The 24,677-nt window shown below is 38.1% G+C and overlaps 1 protein-coding gene across 5 annotated transcripts in view; it reads right to left on the bottom strand.

The window, feature by feature from the left end:
• Window positions 1–24,677, bottom strand: part of KDM6A (lysine demethylase 6A) — a 151,743-nt gene that overhangs the window by 42,981 nt on the left and 84,085 nt on the right. For all 5 annotated transcript variants that reach the window (XM_066545508.1, XM_066545509.1, XM_066545511.1 and 2 more), the window contains exons 7-12: window positions 15,038–15,092; window positions 11,837–11,871; window positions 8,226–8,319; window positions 3,376–3,502; window positions 760–858; window positions 184–403 (exon numbers count right to left, since the gene is read on the bottom strand). In XM_066545508.1, the coding sequence (XP_066401605.1) occupies window positions 184–403; window positions 760–858; window positions 3,376–3,502; window positions 8,226–8,319; window positions 11,837–11,871; window positions 15,038–15,092 (630 nt within the window). The remainder of the gene's footprint in view (window positions 1–183; window positions 404–759; window positions 859–3,375; window positions 3,503–8,225; window positions 8,320–11,836; window positions 11,872–15,037; window positions 15,093–24,677) is intronic.

The raw sequence follows: 24,677 nt of genomic DNA, 5'->3' as shown, positions 1-24,677 counted from the left end.
ATTAAGTTCCACTTAAAAATGAAGAAATAAAATATTACAGGCTATGATATGCTTACAGTACACATGAAAACAGGTTAAACACACCACAAACAACTGCAAGTTAAACTCCAAGTGTGTGACTTCTCCCCTCCCCTCTGCTGTGTGTTTGAAGAGCATTTCCCCTGCTTAAAACATTCGTTTTACCTGTAAATACTTTATCCGTGCTGCAAGTGCAGAGGTATTACTACAATTTTTGCTCCTAGTTGCATTTAAGTAGCATTTAATGGCATCCTGAGGCTGGTTGCAGGACTCATAGAGTGTGCCTAGGTCCATCCAGGCTGCAGCATGGCCATGGTCCAATTGTACAGCACAGATATAGGCCTGTAAAGCATCCATAGGCTGATTTTGCTGTTGGTACAGCACACTGAATAGAAAGATTAGTGAAGTGGAGAATTAATAACAAAGTAAAGACACAGGCAACTCAAATATACACATCCCTCCCCAACCCCTTAATAAATCTTGGCATTATGTAAACCCCAGTTGTAAGAAGAAATATATGAAACTTTAACATTGTATGTAACATTTTCAGTAATTTAAAACACTGAGAAAGCAAATATTAATTCATTATTTAAACTTTAAATCAGACAAGTCTGACAACATGGGTTGTAAATAAAAAAAAAAAAACTTTACAGTCCCCCTGAGTTCACAAAAAGCTGATATTCTTTATTTATATATATTAGCATGGAATTATATCATTGTATTATCCTGTATCATTCTTACCCTATTGAACACCATGTATCTGCACTTGCTTCTGATTTATCAATAGATTGCCTATAAGATATAAAGGCATCCTGAACTTTCCCAATACTTGAATAGCACCTGGGAGAAGAAAAGAAAGAGCTTTGGTAGTATTTATAGAAGGGAATCATTGAGCATGGCTTACTAAGACTGATCTGATAAATGTTAAGTCATGCAAATACACACTCAACATTTGCTTTTTCTGAATGCCAGGCACAAGCAAAGTCCAATATCTCAACATGTATTACTAATTATTTCCTTAAGCCCCCCAAATCTACTTAAACCCTGGATTACTACATTTGTAAGGAAAACAGTCATCCCACATTTGATAGATTTGCATTTCTTTCACTGGTGATACCTTATCAGTCAATAAAACCAGTATTTATCTACATATAGCATTACAGTGAAACAATTAAGTTACCTATTTCATCAAACAAATGGTTATAAAACTTAAAGTTCTACAAAACAGAATTATTGAGAGATACTGACCAACTCCATCAGGATGGTCCCTGACTGCCTGGGAGGCTTTTTATGTGCATTTCTTTCATCTCAATCATATTTAAATAATTAGCAAACCAGTTATTTGTACTTCATATACAGAGCATCAGTAAAATGTTGTGTGATTCTGTATTTTTTAAGTCTTACTTTAATTCCTCATGTACAAATTCAGAAGTATTCTGGCATTAAACAGAACTACAGTTACACCAGAGGGAACAATATCTACAGCTCTAAAATTAAAAGCTCCAAATAAAGCCAAGATCAATTATCCATCTATATATATTTACTAGTTTAATCAACAATAACTGTGTCCTGTATTGTTTGTAACAACTTTCCCTGTTGGAAAAAGAACCGACAACTTTCAAAACAAATAAATAACAATAGTAAATTTATTCTAGTAAATAATACAAAACAAGCAGAATAGTAGAGGCAAATGTTTGTCAAACATGCTACACCCTTTCAAGAATTTTTGAGGCACACTAGGACATGAATACAATAAAACATAGCATTTCTTTGCCTAAAATCATCCATGAAGTCTGAATACAGTGTTTCAGGAGATTGTTTTAATGCCAATCTAACCCAATGTCCAACAGACATGTCTCACTCTGCCTGGGTATCACACACACAAAGCCTCTCATTAGGGCAGCACTAACATTAGGCCCCCACAAAACTTTGGCAGATGGAGTTTTTCCAGTGGGAGACAAGGGAGGTGGTGATGTATTTTGAAAGACAGCTTTGACCAACTTGTTATCTGATTTGGACAAGCAGCAGAGGAAGGAACAGCACAAGGGAATAAATGAGGAAGGGAGAAAAGAGTGAAGGCACAACCCCATAACCCTGTTCTTCTGCCAGAGTATGGACTGGAGAAATGGGGCACAGAAACATTTTTGTTCTAGTCCTCCCTGTAAAGCAAAACAGGTGCTCCCACTGAATTTACCACCCCATTTCCTGAATTCTCCCCTTTGTCTGCAGGGTCCTAGGCTTCACCCTGACCACCTGAGAGCAGATGCACGTGTGGAGGAACTCCAGCTCCACCATGCCTGAGAACTCAACTTCCTCAAGGCACCTGGAATGGGACTACTGAAGAAAAAACCAGGATTTTAGCTCAGTGGAAGATACAAGATGATCCCTGGCTCATTTTCCCTTTTCCCCCCACGCTTGCCCTGCCCCTCTGCCCCACACACTCAGTGCTGGCTGGAGATCCCTGTCTTACAGGAACAGCTGGAGAAATATTATGAGCATGACAAAATCAAAAATGGGTTCCAGCTGTATGTGACCAGAATCCCCAAGAATGTCAGCTGGAAGACACTGAGGTTAGGATATTCATTTTATTTTTGCCTTGTTCTTTTTAAAGGTATTCCTCAATAGAACTGATGTGTTCACATATGGACTTGAATTGCCCTCAAAGCTTTCTCCAAAACCTGAGTATTTCAATAGTTACTGCTGGCTTAAGTGAAGTACTCAATATTCTTAAAAAGATGACCAGAAAAACTCATCAAATTTGTACGATTTACATCTGGGAATGTTATTTTTTAAATAAAAAAATACTGTCAAAGGCTACAAAATTAATTGAACACTTAAATAGACATTAGAATGGATCAGTCTGAGCCATACATTGCTGTGCATGTCCTTTAAAAATGGATGTCTGCCTAGGAAAATATTTGTATTTCAGTGCAAAACCTGAGATTAGGAGGGAGATTCTGAGAAAATAAAGAGAGAAAGAATTATGAAAAAGGTATGAAGAAAAGTAACAACATTCATAGAGGATTTACAAAAAAGAGGGAGAGAAACAGGTAAAAGCAGGCTGGATATATTCAGATTACTGTAAATGTGTAGACTGAAAAATAACTACAAAAAAGCAGAGCCACTTGGGTAACATAGTTCATTTCAACTTCTAATCTTTGTTCATCCCAAATATGTTAGCACCTTGTCTTTTCATACACTTCCCAGAAAACTTAAGACTTCAGTAGATATATACATACTTTCCCTTCATTTTTCCTCTGACAGGATTAAGAAAAACAGTGTAAGATACTCACAATAATGAGTATCCTCAAAAAAATTTACCAATATAGTTACAGTGACTATAAAATCTTTTCTTACCTTCCAAGGAAATACCAGGATTGACCAGAATTTGGATCTGCTTCTAGAGATTTCTGGAGATACTGTATAGCATAGCTTTCCTTGGTTGCCTTGTCTCCAAGCTGATCCACGGTGTGATGCATCCAGCCTGCAAAAACAATCCACAGATGGGAGAAGTGAAATCCCCCAAGATCATTGAATAATCTGGCACAGCAGGCCTTTGTAGCATTGGTGTCTCTTTAAAAACAAGAATATCAAGCAATAAAGCCACTTATACATACATTACAAAGTTTTAAAAACTTTTAAAAGTTCTATACTAAAATTACAGGACAAAAAAGACTCAAAATTACTTTCAAGTAGTTTTAAAGCACTTTTTTGGGTTTAAATAATTTTCTAAGAGATAAGGAGCACAATTATGAACTGCTCAATCTTCGACTAAAAAAGTGAATATTAATGTCTTTCCTCCTCTGAACACAGATACCTTCCCTGACATTGTGAAAAATGCCACCATTCTCCCTGTCACACATAGCAATTATGGTTTTTATACATACATATATATATAAAAAACATGTGTATTATCTACATATTATCTTGTTTACTCTTTTTCTTCTAAATCCTTGTGTTTGTCCCATATCTACATTTGGGCTAAGAATTTTTGCATCTCCAATTGAATCTTTCTTATATTGTCATTTCCTCTTCATTAATACAACGTATTTTCCATTCACCTTGACAAATGCCATCACCTCTCATCTACATAACAAATTAATCTAACCACACACGTCATATTCCTTCAAATGCCTTTTCTTCTTTCATTACATTAGACAAATTATTCATCCCCACTTTAAAGGCCTCCTACAACCCATCCTCCCCAATAATATTTTACATGCTATTAAAATGCATTTCTGCTCTAGCACTGATGCAAGGCTTGGTTACCACTTCAAACAAAGCACCTTCATCACCTTCTCCAGCTGTTCCTCATCTGCCTCCAAGCTCAGATGGAATTCCTTCAAGGAGCCACAAAACCATCTCACTGCTGTTCAAACAGTGAGTACAAACAAGGAAATCTTTTGTGGCCAGCAGCTGGCTTGCTGAAATCACTGCATACCACAGGGCTCAGCAGTGTCTTGCTGTTTGCTCAATAGCCATGTATTTGTCTTAATAAGCCACTGCTTTTCAGAAAACATTGTAAAATGTAAGATGTGATAGAAGACTGTCCCTATCACACCCATAAACAGCCCCTTGGGGAACACTATGACACCAATTTCATAAACTTTGTATAAAGTTCTGGTTAATGACAGAGTTGAGCACACACCTGCACTGCCTGTCCATTTAAAACTTCTGAGAGATAAACATTCAGCACCCTAAATTTGTGCTTTTTGATAAAGTCTAACTACATGGACAAGCAAGACTGAGAAGAACTGATGGGTATTTGCAGGTTGACTTTACTCTCTGTAATTACACTTTCCTTTATGATTTTTATTCTACCTGTTTGATACAGCTCATTTTTTTATTCCATGGGCTCATATTTGTTAACAGACACCACACTTCTGCAAATGGAATGCAAACTTCCAAACTCTAACAAAGGCAGTAGAAAACAAAATCGCAGCTACTGAACACATTTGCCTGAGGTGGTCTCAGAAATATCACTTGAAAATTTATGGTCACAAGCAGAAGGTGGAATATTTCATGGACTGCAAGAAATGTCAGGCAAGGAGTCAAGTGGTTACAGTGCTGGAAAAAGTATTTTATCTTGACTGAAAATTGATCAACTAAAAAATTTACCAATCAGGGCGAAGAGAAAATAAAACACCCCAGTGATTTTTGCAGTCACATAACACAACTTTGTGTCACTAAATTAATAAACAAGCTATGATTTTGATTCCAATACCAAGCCTCTGAAGTTCTTCAGCATACAGAAAATACTCATGGCTTTAAGAAAAAAAGGCTTCTCTGAGTTTGGTTATTGGAAATCACCTGAGTAACTGTACGTTAAGGATTTATATACCAGGTGCTGTTCCAGACAAAGCTTGAGATAAAGATAATAGTAAAGGAATTATGAACAATGGTAAAAAAAGACATTAAACAATTTCCTTTATCTTTAGAAATGTTGTGTGCCTATTTTCTGTTTCATCAGAACCTTGCTGGATTGAAAGATAACATGTTGTATCTTTGTGAGATCTTTACTGAGGTTCACTGATAAAAAAGAACAAGCCTATTTCTAGAAGACAGAAATAAGAACCAGCAATCCCTATCTGGCTTCTCTGCTGAAACAAGGGCTGCTTCCCAATTTTATCTTCCTGCACAGGGAGTTGAAAAAGGCAGAAAGCAAGAAAGGGAGAGCAAACAAAAGTCTTCCACTAGAATAACACAGGCAGGGGCAACTGGATCTGTTCTTAAGCATAAAATGAAGAATGTACATAAAGAAGGTGATGGAAAACCCCTAAGCTGTGCAGTTTCCCATTTGCAAGACCTATCTCCAACTCTCAACCAACATAATTGTCTACTTTTCCACTGCTGGGACATTTTTAATATGATAAACCAAACCACAGACCTTGTCCACACATCACATATGCTCCATGCTCTTTTGCAGGTCTTTGCGATCTCATTTGGAGCAGATTTGGAAAAAAATCCCTCTGATGTGCTAGCCTAGCTCATGAGCCTTTTTTTTTCATGCTTATCAATCATTCTCACACTGAACTTGTGGCAATCACTTTTTCTTTAGTAAATGTGAGTGTCTCTGAGGACATTAAATTCTTCCCCATTTCAGAACCTCAGATGCCTCATCAAATTTCAGAGACAGCACCTAGGAATGCCCCCAGCCAAAAAGAATTGGGACTGCACTTGGGAACTCTAAGCTGTTTATGTTGTTCTTACACTCTTCCTTATCCAACAGCTGAATACAACTGCATAAAGAATATTGGGACAGATTTGATCTTCAGTCTCATTAATTTAATGTGATTTTGGGCAAAATAGTGAAAAGAATTGTTGTCTGGAAAGCAAATGGAACAGCAAAGAGCAGGAAGGAAGATCTTACTGTGATGTCTACCTGAACTAGTCAGCAGTCATCAGCTCAACTGGATATGTGTCTATCTGGGAATCACAGGGTTCTCCTCCACCCTCACAGCTTTGGAAACCAGCAACAGCAGCAAAGATTTTAGTAATTCTCTCACAAGACAAATAATTCTCTCTGAACTCGCCTAAATTCCAATCTGGCTCAACAAACATTAACTAGCAAAGGAAAAGAAACAAAAGCTATTTTCAAACTGATTTTTTCTGTCAAAGTGAAAAAAAAAAGAGTTCAATATACAAATACAAATATGTTTTGACTGGGTTTTTTAAGTAGCATTCTGGCAGATGGCAGGTATTTTCTATTATTTTTTCTAAGCAGCAGTGCACCACCCGGACTGTGCTTCCTGAGGAGGTGTTTCTATTACCAGCTGCTAACGACTAAATCTGTGATAAACACCAGACTCTGATAAATGCCACTGCTAACAGAGCAGAGCAAAGGAAAAGGCATTATTCCTTCAATGGTCCAGTTAAGACCACTCTATCCCTTTCTCCACATAGAAGCTACCCACACAACAAAACTGGGTGACCTATGCTGTTTGAATAGAGAGTTAATCCAGTTTTCAGACAGCAGACAATTCTCAAAGTCACTGCTCTTACTGCTAGCACAGAGACCTGTGGCAGGATTTTGTGAATACAACATGTGCCTTTGCTTCTATTGTGGCAACATACATCAAACAGAGACGAAAAAGAGCTGGTCAGCTCTTTTGAGAAGCCTGTCTTCCACTGATCAGATGCACAGCCTTTCTGGATGAAATTGCTGACAATTTATACTAGGTGACATAATACCAAGCTAAAAAAAAATAAAATTCAAAGGGCTTACTGAGATGTAAGCAACACTGTCCTGTGACAGCAAAAAGAGCAACACCCAGAGTCCTGCAGCAAACTCCTCCAGCAGTTTCACTTGTGATTTCACAGAGATGACTCAAAATTAGCCCACTGATTTTGACATTCTGTCACAGAGCACAAATTATCCCACTCCAAATCCATACACAACCTGCACCACAGAAAAAGAAAGCACTGTGGCCATAACTTAATGCCAGTTACAAATTTGAGTTAAATGACCACTTATGTGAAGAGGGAAAGAAATAAAAATGGGCATAAGCAGGCTAAATTAATATTGAGAATAATAAATCAGATGAAGAACATGGAGAAGGTGAATGAAGGAGTTCTGTACTGGGTTGAACAATTTTAACAAAATATTCTGGAAATATTTTTATATGGTATAGAGGATAAAGGCATTTTATTCTATCCACTTTTTAGAAATTCTTGGCTAAAAATTGTTTATCAGCTTTCTATGAACACAGAATACGACAATTTAAAAAAAATAATTCCTTTTCACTTTTTATGTGTTTTTTAATGGCACCTGATGATCAACCTTTTAGTTACAGTAGCTGGTTTTCATTACACAGTATAATTATAGTGGAAGAAAAGGTAAATTTTTCAGTTGCCATGTTCTTCTAGTCTGACACGGAGTATTTAGGTTTTTTCAAGGGATGTTAACAGAGGCAGAACAGAGAACAAAGAATTCCAACTGCTGCCCTCTTTCTCTGAAAAACCACCCTCTCACTGCCCAAAATCTAACACACAAGAGCTTTTTAATTTTGTACGTTTAATCAAAATATTTTCCTCCTCTCTTATTGACTTGATTATCTACCTCTACATGCTTGATTTGGGTGAAAATCTCACGTACCATGTACAGTGTGTCTAAGACTCCCTTTGGAAATGGAGCCTTAAAAAACACTGCTGAAGGCAAAGATGGCAAAAACGAAACACAGAGGAAAGTAAAAGTTAATTTTACATACCTAACTGCTGTAAGACAGTTGCTTTTACTTGTGCAGGAAGGTTTTCGATCTGCAAAAGCTGTTCATAAGCTTCCTTTGCAGAGTGATACTTTCTCTGCAAAAGGAAAAAAGTAAAGGGATTAATCATAGAGCTTACAACAGATCACCAATAGCAACGATTTCACAGCACTGACAGCACACAAACACATTGACAAAAAATTCTAGATTTTTTTTTTTTGCATACAGTGCATATGAAAGCTTTAATGAGTGATGTGTATATATGGTAAGAGAATAACTTCTACAGATATAGTATTTAATAGAAACTGTCTACTTAAAAGAATTGAGGGAAATTTGCAAATTATTGAAATTTTGTCAACTCCTCATACATGCATTATCCTTCTTACACTACAATATTGAATATTCTGCTTTTAAGGAGAATACTTGAATGTGAATCTACATCTGAGAAAACCCCATACAAATTCCTCCCAGGAAATTTGTAACAAAAACCAAGCTCCATCAGTAATTTGTGGCTGGTATAATTTTGCCTCTTTCCTTCCTTTCGTATATATTTATTTGAACTGCCTCTTTCAAGATATTTGTTGTCCTGGTAAGAGTCCCACCACGTGTAGAATTAAAAGGTTTATGCCTAGATAATGAAGGTACAACATCTTATTATCTGCTGTATAGTTTAGGTGTGCCTACAGTCTAGAAATCCTCAATTTTCAACTCCCTACACAAACAGGTACAGGAAACACATTTTCAGGTCAGGACTGGGGGTCTTTATTGCCTTTTGCGAACTGTATGAGCTGTTTTGTGTATATTAAATTATTTGATATAGAGAATTATTTGATTAATTATTTGGTAGTAATGTCAGCATTTATCTTTATGTTCCCTAACAACAGTTGCTTAAAGTGAATGTATTTTAAATGTTCCACTGTTCCATGCCTCCTCTTCCACAAATATGCTTTTAGGTAATTCAACATTAGACTTCATTCTGGCAAAGAGATGAAGAGTGCATTAAAAAATAAATGCAGCCACCTAAATGCAAATGACTGTGGCTTAATTACATTTGTTTTAAGCAAGGAGAACACAGTAATCAGTATTGGTGTTTTGAAGGGACAACTGGGAAGAAAACTAAACAATTAAATACCTAGTAGAATTTAGAAATGTTATCAAGTTCTTGAAATCTCAAAATCACAAAGGACAAGTTGATGATTTAAAAACCTTATTCTAGTCAGGAAGAAAAATTAAAGCAGCAATTACATACTTTCAAATGGAACAAGGGGAAGTTGGTAGAAAAGATTTTTAATTGGTGTTCATGAAATGCAGACAACTGGTAAGAAAACAAATAATATAAATAAATAAAATATCCATGTCCAGCAAAAGAAAAACAATCAGGAAAAGATTTTAAATTTAGCACTGGGAACAAAATTTGTAGTTTATGACTATGAATGTTGAGCAAATGAACAGAAGTTCACTGTAGAGGATGACAGTGAAGGCAGCAATCCAGATGTCAAATTAGGTAAATATTAGTGCCTAATATTCACACTTAATTAAAAAAATATGTTTACAGGCTCAAGAGGTTTTAGAAAGGCCTTTTAAAATAGAGCACATTTTCCAGACCTAGATTATTTTTTACTTTTGTTATTTGTTTTAGCATTTACCCTTTAGAAATCTGATTACCTATATGCCTTAAAATACCAACAAAACCTGTCCCCATGTTTACATTTGGTTTTATTTCATCAAATCAGCATGGTTTGGTTTGGAAAGTACCTAAAAGATCATCTAATTCCAACCCCCTGCCATGGGCAGGGACATCTTTCACTAAATGAGGTGGCTCAGAGCTTGGACACTCCCAGGGACAGAGCACCCACAGCTTCTCTGGCAACCTGTCCAGGGCCTCACCACCCTCACAGGGAAGAACTTTATGCCTCTATGCTAATCCCAAAGTCCTAGATGTTTGACTGCATCATGAATGGTCTTAGAAATGGAAAAGGGGAGGAGAACCCAATCCAGCATCCTTCTTTAGACACTGTACAAGCCATCTCACTTCCAGAGGTGAGATATTAGAAACCAGCATTAACCACTGCTACTGCTCATCAGCACCAGGCTTGTCTCTTGTCCAGAGCCTGGCAATCCATCCTTTAAAGTGCAGTATTGTGGTACTTAATTAAGAAATGAATTAACTTTTTCATTAATATTAAGAGAGTATATAATTTTCAAGTATATGGAGGGGTTCAAACACTGTTTCACTGTGTCCTGTAAAAGAAACCAAGCAACCAGCCTGTCTCCAAAACCTCTCTAACTGTGTCAGAGGTAATATGCAGAATGAAGCCAGGACTCTTTTGGTTATCAGTCTGTCAAATTCCAGAAAACAAGATACCTCTCCCAGCCAGAACTGTGAGACAACCCAAACCTAAGAGCAGAATGCACTGAAACTTTTCTGCTCTGACTCGCATTAAAAGAACTTCCTGCTGTAATTGTCAGCCAGAAAGCTCAGCTTAAGCACAGCTACCACTGATCACACTCTTACACAGGACACCTGGCACAGTGATCTGGGGTGGTTAACTTCCTTTTGATCTGCTGGAGTAAAACAGAACTGATGTGCTGAATGGAATCTGGATGGTAGCCAAGTAAGAACCACAACAATCCACAAATTTGCTTAATGGTGCTTTGGGATGGCAGATTTCTGTCCTGTCATACAACTTTGCACCAAAAGCACTCAAAAGAAAAATATTCTGTTTATCAGATTCATATATTTTATTTCTATAGAAATACTTCAGGCCATTTTTCACTGTGCCATCAAAAGACAGTACTTTCTAACTGACTGAAAATGTAGTTTGTCTGTTATCCATTTCATTTGCAACAGGTTGTGTTTCTATTCACATCCCTTCCTCAGTCATATGATACCTATAAATGTGGCAAAAGGGCACAACATCTACATTATGTAACCAGTCAGTCAAATCTCAAATACACCATAGCTGTCTGAGTAGCCACTTGGTTTCAATTTATTTATATTCTGGAAGCTCAGGAAGTGTTCTGTAATTTCCCAAAAAGATTCACCTGAAAAGCTCTGTGGTAGGATTTGACCCAGAATTAGTAACACAGCTTTATTTGCTGTTGACCACAGATCCCTAATGCCACATGCATCAATTAGATTTGAAAATTTTAAAACTTTTAAAATTGCACTTAAATTTGAAAATTTCATGTCAGATATACCAAATATACTTAGAAAGCACATGGGCAGCTGGTTGGGATTGATTCTGTGTGTGTATATGAGAAACAATATGAATATATAGAAATGAATTGAGAAACTTCATCTTTTTAAATCTACATATAATCTTTTAAATATAAATAGAATCTCATAAAAGAATTTTCCTCAAAGTTGTATTTTCTGATTTTTTTTGCATTTAAATTGAGAGATCAGTAAATTTATGTTTATTAAGATATCTAGTCCATGACACTCCACACAAAAAATACTTTAATTTAGCCAAAGCAAGTTAAGTTTCTCAATTAATTCAAGACTTTGGTCAAACTTTACTAAAGCATCTACAATCCAAATTTCTCAGACTGATTACATCACATAGTTTGAAACTCAACCACAATTTATGATAATGAGCTTAAAAGCTTACCTGGATTTCATATAAGTGGGCAATGTGAAACTGAACTGTAAGAGTGGGAAAATCAAAATTATTAGTTTTAATGAACAACAGCAATTGCAGTGTTTTGAAGTGAGGGATAAACAATGTTTCAAATTTATCAATGCAAACCCAAGACAAATTAGGTTTTGAAGATACCAAAAGTATTTTTTTACATTGATATTTTACATTTAATATACCAGACCTGACAGAAAATTAATATCCTAACAAAGCACAAAAACTGCAAACAGCTATTGAGAAAAGCAGTCCATGGATTTTATTTGTATTCTGAAACAGAGAGTCCATTAACCTTTCAGTAAACTTAGCAATAAAATCTCTTGAAGCTGAGGTAAGAGAACACAAGGTAGTATTTTCTGTACATATCCAAGCTAGAAATAAACATTTTCATTCTGCTGCCAAGAAACAGACTAGCTGGGTTGCAGAACATTATGTTACACACTGCCAGTTTTATATGGGATCTTAAATTTAGGTGTTTTTCCTTCCTTTTAGGAATTGCTTTCCCCTTGTTAAACTGAATCAGAAGTGTTAATTACAGATGATACTTTGATTGTTACTGTTAAGCATTTTCAATTCCTCATACCAATTGTCCAGAATGCCATAAATACCACAAGCAGCCTGTGCAGGCAAGATTGCTGGCTGGAGAAAGAAAAATGGGTTGTTCAAGAGTAAAAGCACAGAGAAAATTACCCTCACACTGCTCAAATCATCACAGAAAAGACTTGAGGACTGCTAACCTGGACTATCCATGGAATGGTAGATAGCTAAAGCTAATTGAGATGAATGTAATCCTCATTCTGCTTTGATGAGGAAAGAAAAGTTCCTTTGAGACAGACTTTTGCTCCATGTTCGTCAGGATTACAAGCAAGAAAATACCTGTGGTTTGAGCCAAGCTCAATTTATTTCAATTACACAGATTCTCTCCCTTGAAGCTACAGGAAAGTGTGACACCAAATTACCATACAAACAGGTAATATGGAGTTCAGGGCTTCACTCTGGGTCATAAAGGAGGGGAAATCTCCCTTTGTGCACTGCTTTGTCCTCTGCTGTAAAGAAGGAAGCCGAGTGCACTTTGGAAACCAGGTCAGAATGAAATGCATCATCTAAAATTTTAATAAACTTTTTGTGTTCCTTGCTAAGGGGCACATAACACACCCATTATGTTCACTGCATCATCAAACTTCACTCTGTACTGATGAAACAAAAGCCCTGCATTTGTTTCAGGAGTTCATTATCTAAAAATTTCTCTCCTCTTTTTTTTTGCCTCCTAACAAAACCCTTTCAGTGTGAAGCTCCAAAATGAAGTGATGCCTTGGAGGGAAAAGGAAAATTAAAGGTGTCAGATTAGAGACTGCCTAAATAGGAAGAAGAGATGCTTAGTACTCAAACATTTCTGCTGGGAACACACTCAGTGTTAATGCTGCTACTCACCCAGCCCTTAGAAATGCAAGGGGGAGGGTTAAATGGAGCATTTAGTGAGGGTACCCAACACCCTGGGGCTGGGCAGGGCGTTCAGTTCTCCTCCCAGAACAGCACAGTGGGACCTGGCCAAGCCCCTCTCAGTGCTCTTCACCCTCCTCCTCTAGGTTGGTCAGGCACTGAAGCCTTTACATGGGGCCAGCCCTCTGTCACAGACACATTTTATGAAAAATCCTTTCATTAGGGTCTTTTCTCCTGAGAAGCCTCAGAAAAGAAATGTAAACAATGGTTATCTGCTGCTGTGGAATGCAACAGGTGGAGCTTTGATTGGTCTCATGTGGTTGTTTTTAATTAATGGCCAATCACAGTCCAGCTGGCTCGGACTCTCTGGTCAGTCACAAGATTTTATTATTATTCCATTCCTTTCCTTTCAAGGCTTCTGATGAAATCCTTTCTTCTATTATTTTAGTATAGTTTTAATATGTCATTTTCTTTCCATATCATATACATAATAAAATAATAAACCAGCCTTCTGAAACATGGAGTGAGATCCTCATCTCTTCCCTCATCCTGGGACCCCTGTGAACACCACCACAATTGGTGACCCCAGGTGGGGAAAACTTCCAAGCCCCCTACACAAATCTGGGGGCAGAGGGGACTGGAGGGGAAAGGTTAGGAAAACCTTACAGAAATTCAGGTTTAGAGAAAACCCATAAAGTTAGTGAGAAAGAATATGAACAAACATGAAATACAATAAAGAATCACATGTCTGGTAGAAAAGCAATAAAAGCCTATTGACTCTGGGAGAATTCTGCAAATTTTTACAAAATTATCTGTGCCTGTTGCTGATAAGTAACAAAGCCTTGAAGACAGCCTTGAAGCACAGCTGGCTCCTTGATACAGCCAGTGGTTTCAGCCATGTGAACAAACTGCCTTTCACTACCTTGCTGACACAATACTCACAATTCCATCCAGTTTTTATAGAAATGCTTTAAATATTACATCCAATGCCTCTGAAGTGAGATTTTGGAGGTAACTTAAGCTCAAGCATGAAGGTATCTTAAAAACTGAAGGAATAATTTCCTTCACAACTCTCTGCCTTTTAATTCTTACAGACTCCAAAACACGGAGACATAATGTTTATTCTTGTATAGAATTTCACTAATTATGGATAAATACCTGCAGGACACTCTGTTACAGCCTACAGAACCTTCTGCCTATGACAGATCACACTGCACTAAAGATTAACATGTTCAAGTACAGACTAATATATAGTTGATATCATAAAAAAAATAAAAATCAAATATGGAGGGTTTTTTTCTTATTTCTACAGTAAGGTTGATGCTGAATTTTGGATCTATAAATTTAAATGGCATGGAAGTAATCACAGAAAAGTTACAGATTATCAAGATCATGCAAACTTTAAAATAATTGGTATTAAATGTGTGCCATGGCACAAGCTCCAGGTTTATAAATATCTAAAAAGCAAGTCAAATAAAAAGTTTCCTCCAGAATTCAAGCCTTCAGAGTAATGAATAAGCTAAGTCTCAATTTTTACTTATTCCATTTGGTAAAACAATCCACAATTCCTCTAGAACATCTGTCTCCACTGAGAGAGAGACAGGTTTTGTAGTCTCCCTCTCTCAGTACCAAATATTTTGATTTTGAAGACCTGGTTCATTAAAAATTCATACAGTTGCAAGCATAAGACTTAAAAAAAAAGATCCACAACAAAATAAATACATATTGGTTACTTACTTTCAGCGTTAGACAAAGTGCAGGGATTGCAGTCAATCAAAGCTAACTGAAAATGCTGGAAAGAAAAAAGAATTATTTGCTTTTCAAACAAAGTAATACTATCACTTGGGCAAACTACTAAGAGTAAATCAATTTTGTACTTGAAAATCAATACTGCATTTTACCATGTGTCTTAAAAAAACCAGTTTTCAATTTCTGTTCAACTGCTTACTAGAGGAAAGTAAATTTTTTTTATTGCAAACACTTCAATGCTTCTAGGAATGTAAGATAGCAACAGATCTTCATAAAACAACTGGGGTTGCATCTAAAATAATGAAGGCATCAAATGAATGGTCAAAATTGGAAGATTAAGTTTTTATACACACAACTGGGACTGCAGAGACACCAGCTCACAGCCTCATGGAGATAAATACTCAAGCACTCAATCCATCTAGAAAAACAGAACACTCTCCCTACAAACTGAGCGATTTTAAGTTTTTAAAAATTTGAACTCTTGTCAAAAAGAATTTAATATGAATACCTCTTCATTAGAACATGAGTTCCTAAGGAGGTCATAAGTTCTCACATCCTCTCCTCCAGATGTTGAGAAAACTTCAGTTAAACATTAAAGTTTGTATAATTTTAATCACTTTAAGGAATACAAAAAATATCTTTTAAAACATTCTAGGTTCTGAGGTAAGTTTTTCACTCATCTATAAAGAAGGTCACAAGAGCAGAGCAATGAAGTCTGTCTGTAACATCATGTTAATTCACTGATCACTATTTAATTTGAGACACAAGTGTATTAAAATGAATGGAACAGGCACAGAAACTCCAGTGCCTGAGCTTTTCCATAAACTTCTGAGAAAATCCCCACATGGTATGAAATTTTAACTGACATATTAGCTCAACAGAGAATAAGGCCTAGGAACACAGGAGCCTAAGAGTTACCCTATGAGATACTACTGTTAATGAATACAGTTATTTACAAAATACAGTGTCAGGTGATTTCTAGTACACAAAACATGACTGACACTTTAGTACACTTTATTTTTTCTTAGCATAAAAGTGATAATTTAGATCAAACTAATACATTATACAGTATTATATATATTATAGCATGCCAAACTAGGTGGCACTGGGAGCCTACTGCAGTAGCTGGGAAGAAAAAAAAGTCTGTATCAATGGATAGGTGCAACACTTTCAGTATTATACTCAGCCATTAGATGCTACTTAGCTTTCCTCATGGTGATAATAATTCCTTGAGTACAGTATGTCTATACAAAACACATCTCTAAGATGTGTAAGATTTTATCAGACCTTCACATTTCCAAAAAAACCCTAATTTTAATAGGGACAAAAAATTCAAAAATTAATATATTGTCCATAGCAAGACATAAGAAGAATGCTGACATTTCCATAAGCTCTGACATACACTGATGCAGCTTCCTCCTCACTCCCTTCATCAAGATAATTTGTAACATTTAACAGCATTTAAAAAATGAACCAAACTCAAGTTAAATAACAACACAAATTCATGATTTAGAAAGAACATTTTAGCAATATCCCCCCAGAAGAGAACACAAAAACCAACGGATTCACACCATAAAATAACTTTTTAACCTTAACACAAGCATTAAATAATAGCTTACAAATATTAAATATTAGATTATTTCTCTGCTGTGTCTGTTCCTTTCCCTACTGCTCAGCAGGCAGACAACTTACAGTCTCCCCTCACTTACATTGCAATGCAGGTTGAGTGCCTCAGAGACATCCTTTAGTCTGTTACCATAGTGATCCTACTAAGCAGACAACTTTAAAAAAAAAACCCTAAATAAAAATAAAACGCTCTATCTTAAATTGCATTTTGCCTGCCAAAAGAAAAAAAAAAAGGCTCTGGCCTGTACAACTGAGTGTTACTGATCTAAAAGGTACAAAATCCTTCCTGTACAGATGTGTCATCTTGCACCATCACTTACAATTACTATGGAAAGATAAAGCAGAATGGAACAGATTTGCTCTCACCTAGCAATGCTATTAAAAAAATAAGCAGATCTAAAGAAAAAAGATTGACAACTGTTCTGTAGCAGCTTTTCTGAAGGGTTACTGCAGTGAGATTCACTGAGAGAAAGCAGGCAACCATGCAATAGCTAACCATTTTAATATACAAGTATGCCAACAGTATCAAGTGCTATACAGTAAAAAAAAAGCAGAAATATTCTCAGCAATGCCTCCTAAAAATTAAATATTCACTGTTACAGTAGCCAACTTTTGAAATTCAAAAATCCACAACATGAAAATTTTCTTAGTGTGATAAATTTCTATTTGCACTGTTCACTAATCTACAAACGGTAAAGAAATTGATAAACCAAAGCCAGTGACTACAGAAAAACACACCATTTGCACCAGACATTAATCACAATTAAAAGCAATACACAGAAATCCCAGAACCTTTCAAACCAAGAACCTCTGAAATGCACACACACGAGCAAACCTACACCTCGTGCCGGATAAATAACACACAGCTCCCCGTTAAGTACCCAAAATCAGACAAAAAAAACCCCCATGCACACATTCTAACCCATCAACCTCAAATGAAGATCCACTAATCACAATCACCAGCACCAAAAAAATTAAAAAATAATAATAATTTCCAACTTCCATTTCTGCAACCAACAGCAGCGGCTGGCAAACATCTGCACCCCTCTCAAATATTGCAGCACTGAGCTGGCTACTGCTGTGTGGAATAGTTGTTATGCAGGAGAGGCCGCTGCAGCTCAGAGACGACACACAATACCTCAAGGCAGACAGCAGTCTATAGAAATTCAAATCCCCAGTAAGAGGATTTACCTAGAAGGCAGTGTTCTGAATGTTAAAAACTAACAGGCTCTTCTCAAGGGCTGCGGCTCAAGGCACAATCACAGAATCGTTTAGGTTAGAAAAGACTTTTAAGATCAGCCAAGCCCTAAATCACCTTGATTTGTAGCCATCTGTAATTGCAGAGTTATCTGCAGCCCATTCCATCTCCTCTGGAGTCCTTGACTTGCCTCTGATTGTGGAAACAATTCCGAGGATAACCTTTCCAAGGATGAGAGGTACAGTGGATTCCATATAAAGAGAACTGATGAAAGCACTAGGTCTGGTAGTAAAGTAACAGTAATGGGATGCTGATTTAGGTAACTTAACATGCTGTCTCTCACAGAATTAACAGCGATGCTTTCAAATGTAACAGGCAAGTACCCAAGGTTTCCTTGTTTCTTTAATCAATAAATGACAAAAGCAAAACGAACCCTTTTCAGTGCAAGATTTTCAGTACTGTCTCTGTTTACACATGCAAACCTGAGACCTCTGTAGTGATTCTACTCCCTCCTCCTCTCCAGGGTGACATCAGCAAGTTTAATAGTTCTCGGCTCTGCACATACTCAGCAAGCAAGGCAAGCCATCCTCTGAAACCTGACAATCCTCACCGACTTACCATGAAGGAAAGCTCCATCATGACTCAGTAAAATTCTGTCAGGAGATGGCTTTTTCTGCCTGTGTGACCTAGGTGTGATGCCCGTGTTGCTCAGAGCAGCTTTTGTTCAGAGAAGTAGGACACGGAGAGCCTTGTGTAACCAGCTGGGGCAGGGTGCCAAGCCTCCATTTGCCAGGCATCTCTGGGACCAGGGGAGAGGGTCAGGAGAGGACACGCTCCGTGTGTGGCTACAGCAGCTCATCCTGCTGCTCTCCACTGTTTTCTGAGCTCAGAACAAATTCAGCTCGCAACAGAAAGGTTTGTGTAGTGTAAACACTCAGGTACTTTTGTCCAACATTCAAAAAAAAGCCAACTTATAGATAGGAGAAAAAAAACCAAACCCTGCTGGAGGACAGAAGGAACAAAAGCCACGTATACAAATACTGAATAGCAGCGGTGCATTCTGAAAAATCTCGTCCTGACAAGCTCTAAGAGAAAAATGATTTTCAAACAGAAAGATCACACAGGCTGTATTTTTGCAAGCCATAAAAAGGCTGCCACTGAATTTACTGACCAATATCTTATACAGTGATTTTCACAAAGCTATCTCAACACCCCCACTTGCCTCCACCTTTTATGCATTATTTCTGCAACATCAGAATTCAGCTATTCCTGTGCTAACAGCCTGACAGACTGCCAGCAGCAGGGGAATGTCACAGGGACGGGGGTGACTGGGAGCTGCTGCCACTGCTGCAGCACCAGCACTGAGCGCCCCAGCCGGGGTCGTGCCAGGACTCAGCCTCCAGCCCCCACAGCTGCACTGAAAGCTCAGCTCAGTCCTTGCTGGCGACCTGTGGCTACACTCTGAGTATTTTCTGAGTATTGTGTGGCCAGCAGCAGCAGGGAGGTCATTCTTCCCCTGTACCTGGCACTGGTGAGGCCACACCTTGAGTGCTGTGTCCAGTTCTGGTCCCTCACTTTGGGAAGAATGTGGAGATGCTTGAGCACGTCCAGAGGAGGCAACAAGGCTGGTGAGGGACCAGCCCTGTGGAACACAAGCCCTGTGAGGAACATTTGAAGGAGCTGGGGTTGTTCAGCCTGGAGAAGAGGAGGCTTAGAGGTGACCCTATTGCTCTCTACACCTTCCTGAAGGGAGGCTGCAGACAGGTGGGGTCGGTCTCTTCCATCGGGCAGCACTGACAGAACCAGAGGACTCAGTCTTTAGCTACATCAGGGATGGTAAGGTTGGATATTAGGAAAAAATTTTCACCGAAAGAATAATAAAGTACTGGGATGCTCGTCCCAGGAAGGTGGTAGAATCACCATCTCTGGATGTGTTTAAAAAAAGACTGGACATGGCACTGGGTGCTATAGTCTGGTTGAGGTGTTAGGGCATAGGTTGGACTCAATGATCTTAGAGGCCTCTTCCAACCTCACTATTCTGGGATTCTGTGATTTCTGCATGCCCTGAATGCCAACCCTGCAGTTAGATTACATCTGATGAAAGTGGATCTGATCTGTCTGGATGGAGGTGTCTCTTCAGGAGCAGGTCCACGAATGAAGCTCACCAGAATCAATGAATATCCCGAGCTGGAAAGGACCCAGAGGGATCACTGAACCCAACTCCTGGCCCTGCACAGAACATCCACAAATGTCACACCATGTACCTAAGAGCACTGATCAAATACTTGAGCTCTGCCAGGCTGGTGCTGCGACCACTGCCCTGGGGAGCCTGTTCCAGTGCCCAGCCACCCTCTGGGGGAAGAACCTTTTTCTAATATTCACCTAAACCTGCCCTGACAGAACTTCAGGCCATTCCCTCAGGTCCTGGCAGCACAGAGCAGAGACCAGTGCCTGCCCCTCATGAGGAAGCTGTAACTGCAGTGAGGTCTCCCCTCAGTCTCCTCCAGGCTGAACAGACCAAGTGCTCTCAGCTTCATATGGCTTCTCTTCAAGCTCCTTCCCCATCTTTATTGCCTATGGACACTCTCCAATAGCTTCACGTCTTTTTTCCACTGTGGTGCCCAAAACTGTCCCCAGCGCTCGAGGTGAGGCTGCCCCAGTGCAGAGCAGAGCAGGACAATGCCCTCCCTTGCCCAGCTGCTGAGGCTGTCCCTGATGTCCCTCAGGACAGGGATGTCCCTCCTGGCTGCCAGGGCACTGCTGGCTCATGTTCAACCGGCCATCGACTGACTGGGACACCCAGGCCCTTTTCTACAGCACTCCACCATATCATTCCCCAGGCTGTCCATACACCCAGGGTTGCCCCATCCAGCCAATAAGGGTATCTAAAGATATTGGTTGTCCCACCAATACCCTTAGATTGAATGCTCAACTTCTGAACCACCTGTTCCTCTTCCCATGGTGTGTTCTTCCCCATCTCCCAAATGACCAAAGATGCCACATATTAGCAGAGTAATTCAGTTTTAGCACTTACTCCTCTTTGTAATCATGGCATTTCTAACATACACCTGTAATTCTGTTTTACAGGAATTAGTCAAAAACCCAGGTGAAACTAGGTAAGTTTAATAAAAGAGAATACTCTGTAGGGCAGACCTTGGGGTATCATTATCCACTGTCAAAACCAGTCACACTAATAACTCTCCTGCAGTTTCATTACAGTGCCATGCTACATTAAAAATCTTCCATGGATTTACTTCTTCTATGCGTCTTTCCACCACTGACATATGCAAACTACCAAGACTAAGAGAGAAATTTCAGTCCCAAATGCTGCTTTCCAACCACTTACATTTTTTTTAATTATCTTTTGATTAATTTCATTTTGCTTTCCACAAAATACTTTTTTGTGTGAAGCACTTGAAATCTTGGATATCCAACTTGCGAGAGCCAAAGCCCTTCGCCTGGTTTTTTACCTAAAAAGCAGCTGTTCCTCGTAGAATTCAAGACATAAAAATAGACATGAGAAACTGTCTCATAACTGCATGTATTTTGACTAGTTATTTTTAATAATTAAAATACATAAGGTTTCAATGTACAATGTTGAAACTTAAAAATTACTAATTTAAGCCCATTCAAGAAAGATAACTGGGTGGTTAAACAACACATGAAGGCTCAAAATCAGAAATTTTCCTAAAATTTCTTTTTAGGAAAAGAAAATAAAAATTTTCCTAAATACTTGTTTACTTATTAATCAGAGAAAGAATATAAAACATGAATGATATGTCTATAAGAGTTTTGTGCTAGCATATAATAGCTGCACTAGCTAAAAATATCTTTCATAAGTATATATATATAGGAGAAATATTTGAATAAGTGCTAGAAAAGTGTCTGACTGACTATAAATAAATACTTCAAGCTGTTCATCGGTACATCAGCATTTAATTTCTTTATATTTCATGCATATTCATACTATTCATGCACATTTTAATTCTTTTGCAGACTTTTTCTTATCCTAATATAAGCAGCATGTCTTAACATTACTAACAAATGAGAATCTTTAGAAGAATAATTAAAAAATTAAAATTATATTTAAATTGATGTTTTACGGGCAAGATGAAAGCATAAGCCTGAAGCAAACTACTGAAATAACTGTTTTGTGTATAAAGAAGGAGGAAAAATTTCTGTAAGTGAAAGACAGAATCAGTATTTCTACTAAAAGGCAGATAATTGAAAACATGAGAAATTGAGTTCTCATTCTTCTAAAGGTTTTGTTACTGGGTACAGGGTGTACCTGTAATAAAATCAAGTAAAATTCCCAAAGCAAAACACTGCTTTGTTTGTTATAACCAACCTGCTCATGTCCAGCATTACTACTGCCCACCCATTAAAAAAAACACCCCACAAAGCAAACAAAATCCAACAAAACCCAAAATTTCCCTACCACAAATCTCCAAACAAAAGCAAACAAAGCTTCCCCTCAATAAAACCAAACCCTCAGAAAATCTCACCCCCTCTGTTCCCTCAATATTATCAATCTAATAAATAAAAAAACCCAAAGATTTCTTTTCTCCCTTAAGTATGAATTCTGCATTCAAAGGGCTTTCAGGATCACGGCCCTAAATCCCCAATAAAAATACAAGACTTGAACAGCACCAAGCAGGATGAGCACCAGAAGGTTTCCCACAGCTGGCACCTCGTGCTCAGCTCCCAGATCTCAGAGGGCTCTGGAGCAGTGTATGTTGCACAGGAATGTCCTCCAAAATTCTCTTTGAAATCTTTCACTCCCACAGATTTTCTAAAATTTGTTTAAGATTCAACAGTACTTCAGAGAAGAACTGAGACACACATGCTAGACAAGATGATTACATGCACCTATAAAAAAGGAGGCCAAATTAAAAAAAAAAATATTCAATAAATAGGAAAATGACCATGACAGTGAGTGGCTGTCAGAAATAATGTGGCAGGGACTCAGAAGGATGAATTTTTTTTCCAGCTACATTTCCCCAGTGAATAAAAATATACATTAGATTCTTAGAGATCTTGCTTTATTCTCCTTCCAGATTATCACAGTGCCACTACAGCTACTTCCATGGAACACAGTACTCCTTGTGTCTTTTGTAAAAAACAGTAAACACGAAAGGAGCAGCAGGACATGGTAAACTAAAAAACCTGGACTGTGAGGTGAACCTCAGTAGCATGGTGTTGCTACAGTCATCAATCTATAAAAAAGAAATCTATCCCCAAAGTCACTGCCAGTTAATTTTGGAATTAATTGTACTTTTCTGATGAAAGGGGCAAACTCAGCTTTCATGTCTCACCTCTGAAGGCAACACTGCCCAATCTGCCAGATTAGACAAGGACTGTTTTTTTTTCAACAGAAGGGTCACTTTTTTGTCCCCTTAATGTAAGCCTGAAGGCCAAGTAATTTTCAACAGCATTGGTGTTGCAAGAGTTTATGGCAATGGGATAACAGAGAAAGTCAAGGATTCTCACAGTAATTTGCAAATCTTAACTGTAGAACAGGCAAAACCAGTAATTGATTTTGAAAAAACACTGGGAGTTGATTTTATGCTTGTTAAACAGCACTCTAGCAATTATCTTGATCATCAACATCTTAAAATAGTAAAAATTAATTTTGTGCTTAAATTGCTTACATAAAATACAGATGATTTATGTTAATGCTCTAAAATTGTGAAAAACATGGAATATATATGACCTTCAGACTTCCATCTTCCCCCTTTGCCTGAAGTCTCTTACTGACAATGCCTCTCACTGACAATGACTCATCTGTTGGCAATGGTTTATTCTTAGCAATTACAGACTTAACATGAATGTTTAAATACCATCAAAAACATTATGATATTTCAAAGTACTTTAATGCGACGTTGGTACAATCTGTGAAATCCAGAGCAGCCACAAGCGAATAGCAGATGAAAAAGCAACTTCCACTTTCTGCCTCCGTGTGAATGGGGAGCTCAAAATGGGCAAAGAGCCCCAGGAAAAAGGTCTGTGCTCAAGGCCAGCCACAGGCAGGCTGCACCCCAACCCCCTTAATTACTCTCTAAAATCCTGGATCCTTTTAAAAAAGTCCACAAAACTAAAAACAGCACAACAAGACAATTCTGTCTTTTCACTGCTTTGGGTTTCTTGTATTTCTTTTGCTCAAAGATGAGATATTCTGTGTCTCAGAGAATGAGACAGACATTGTGTGAAAACATCCCTTCACACTTTCCTCACATCCCCTCCCCATTTTACTCTCCCCATGCTTGAGCAAAACCTGTGCACCAGCACTTCATTCTCCTCACTAAGGAAGCATTTTCTGTCTTGCCTCTCATATTCTCATCACTCAGAGTTCTGGTTTAAGAATGTTTTTTAAAAATCACAGTCAGATTGGCTTTTTAAGAAGCTACAGCCCTGTTCTACTTAAGTTTTCTCCTCAACTGACATCTTGTGATGTTGAACTGATGAGTTTCAATCAGTAACACTTTGTTTTCAAACAAAGTAGATAAGTCCTTGGACTGTACCTTAAATCCACAGCTGAGCTGAACTGGAAACAGCTCAAAGTGTTTGAGACCGAGTTCCACTGGGTCTCTCGCTCCTCACTGTTATTCTTTACTAAGGATTGCAACCTCCAGAGCAAAGAAAAAAACCAGAAACTCTGCTTCAGGTGTCTCAGTTGGTAATTCCAGAGCAGTTTCTCATTACATTTTGAACCAGAAGGGGATAAGACAGCTCTGTGCCCTCCTTCCCATTCCATCAACCTTGCACTGGATGTACCAACCAGGCCATCTCAAGCTGAGCTGGCTC

This window comes from Molothrus aeneus, chromosome 2 (assembly GCF_037042795.1).
Source record: "Molothrus aeneus isolate 106 chromosome 2, BPBGC_Maene_1.0, whole genome shotgun sequence".
Taxonomy (NCBI): Eukaryota; Metazoa; Chordata; class Aves; order Passeriformes; family Icteridae; genus Molothrus; species Molothrus aeneus.
This window is presented reverse-complemented; position numbering and strand designations above follow the sequence as displayed.